Source organism: Galeopterus variegatus, unplaced genomic scaffold (assembly GCF_000696425.1).
Source record: "Galeopterus variegatus unplaced genomic scaffold, G_variegatus-3.0.2 Scaffold1761, whole genome shotgun sequence".
Taxonomy (NCBI): Eukaryota; Metazoa; Chordata; class Mammalia; order Dermoptera; family Cynocephalidae; genus Galeopterus; species Galeopterus variegatus.
Window position 1 is genome coordinate 338,914 of NW_007727872.1, and position 1,411 is coordinate 340,324.

A 1,411-nucleotide genomic window follows, 5' to 3' on the forward strand; every position below is an offset into this window, starting at 1 on the left:
ATGGGCAGCCTGGGCCGCTCGGGCCCCCCCGGGAACGGCGGGCCCGGCGAGGGCGAGGGCGGGGACGCGAGGAAACTTCAAGATGGGAGGGTCCCGAGGGGAAAGCGAAAGAATGGGAAGTGGAAAAGGAAAGCGGGCGCAGGGCAAGGCGGAAGAGGAAGCGGGACGGAAGGGAAACCGGGGTCGCAGAAGGCGAAGGAGGCAGCGGGGCCGGGGGCTGAGGCGGGAGCGAGGGCAGGCCCAGGGGAGGAAGGAGAGGGAGGCGGAAGCGTGGACGAAGGGGCGAGAGGCATTGTAAAGGGAGCTAAGGGGAGCGCGGGGGCCGAGAAGGAGGCACAAGGAGGAGATGGTGGGAAGGAGGAGGAATGGAGGGTCAGGACTGGGCGGCGGGAGGACGCCAAGCCAGGGAGGGCACAGGGACGAAGGGCTCAGGCTTGGGGCGGCATCGCCGGTACAGGGGCAGCCATGGAGGCGGCGGTGGCTGAGGAAGAGGCGGCCGCCCGGCCGGCTGCGGGGCCTGCGCTTTGGCGCCTGCCGGAGGAGCTGCTGCTGCTCATCTGCTCCTACCTGGACATGCGGGCCCTCGGCCGCCTGGCCCAGGTGTGCCGCTGGCTGCGGCGCTTCACCAGCTGCGACCTGCTCTGGCGCCGGATTGCCCGGGCCTCGCTCAACTCCGGCTTCACGCGGCTCGGCACCGACCTGTAAGCGCCCGCTCGCCCGCCCGCTCCCCGCCCCTGACCGGCCTGCATCCTGGGAAAGGGCGGGGCGCCGCGGCCTGGCCGGTCCTGGGCTGTGTCGCACCCCGAATTCCGAGGCCCAGACCTGGCCTCCGCCGAGACCCTTGCCCGAGCACCCTCGGGGGTCCCAGTGCCTTTCCTTTCTAAGGCCCCCATCTGAGGAAGCTTCCCGAGAGCATCGCTCTGTCAGCACCCTCCCCCGTTGGTGGCTCCTCACAATTAGCCATCTTAAGCACTCCCTTCAGCTTTTAATTGTGCCTTTTCACAGACCTTTGACTGCCCGGGTTCCTTCATGCTGTGGATGACTGCTCCAGTCCAGGTCTAAGACACAGGTCCACTAAGGGGTCTATCAGAACGTTTTTGTGGACATTCAGCCTTCCCACCCTCTTCTAAAGGTTGTTAGGCTTCAGGGCTCAAATAAAATCGAATGTGGTGAAAAGGGCTCAGATCCCCAAATAAGGCCCTTGGTCCCAGTGTCGGTCATAGTCTATTACTTGATAGAGGCACGAAAAAGGGTGCCGCTTGAGGCAGGAGGCTGGATTAGGTCTAGGTTGTGTACAAGACACGGTATTGCAATTTGGCCTGTTTTTATATGGTCTGAAACGTGTGAATAAAGAACTTTCCTGAACCACTTAAACTGTTAAATAGGAAGGAAAAAATTGTATGGAATTGGG

General features: G+C 62.6%; 1 protein-coding gene across 1 annotated transcript; it reads left to right on the forward strand.

The window, feature by feature from the left end:
• LOC103595414 (S-antigen protein-like) lies at positions 1–1,176 on the forward strand. Its single transcript, XM_008578816.1, has 2 exons — positions 1–701; positions 1,006–1,176. Exons 1-2 carry the CDS (start codon positions 1–3, stop codon positions 1,040–1,042), a joined length of 738 nt encoding a protein of 245 aa, XP_008577038.1. The 3' UTR covers positions 1,043–1,176.
• Positions 1,177–1,411: the final 235 nt, after the last annotated feature.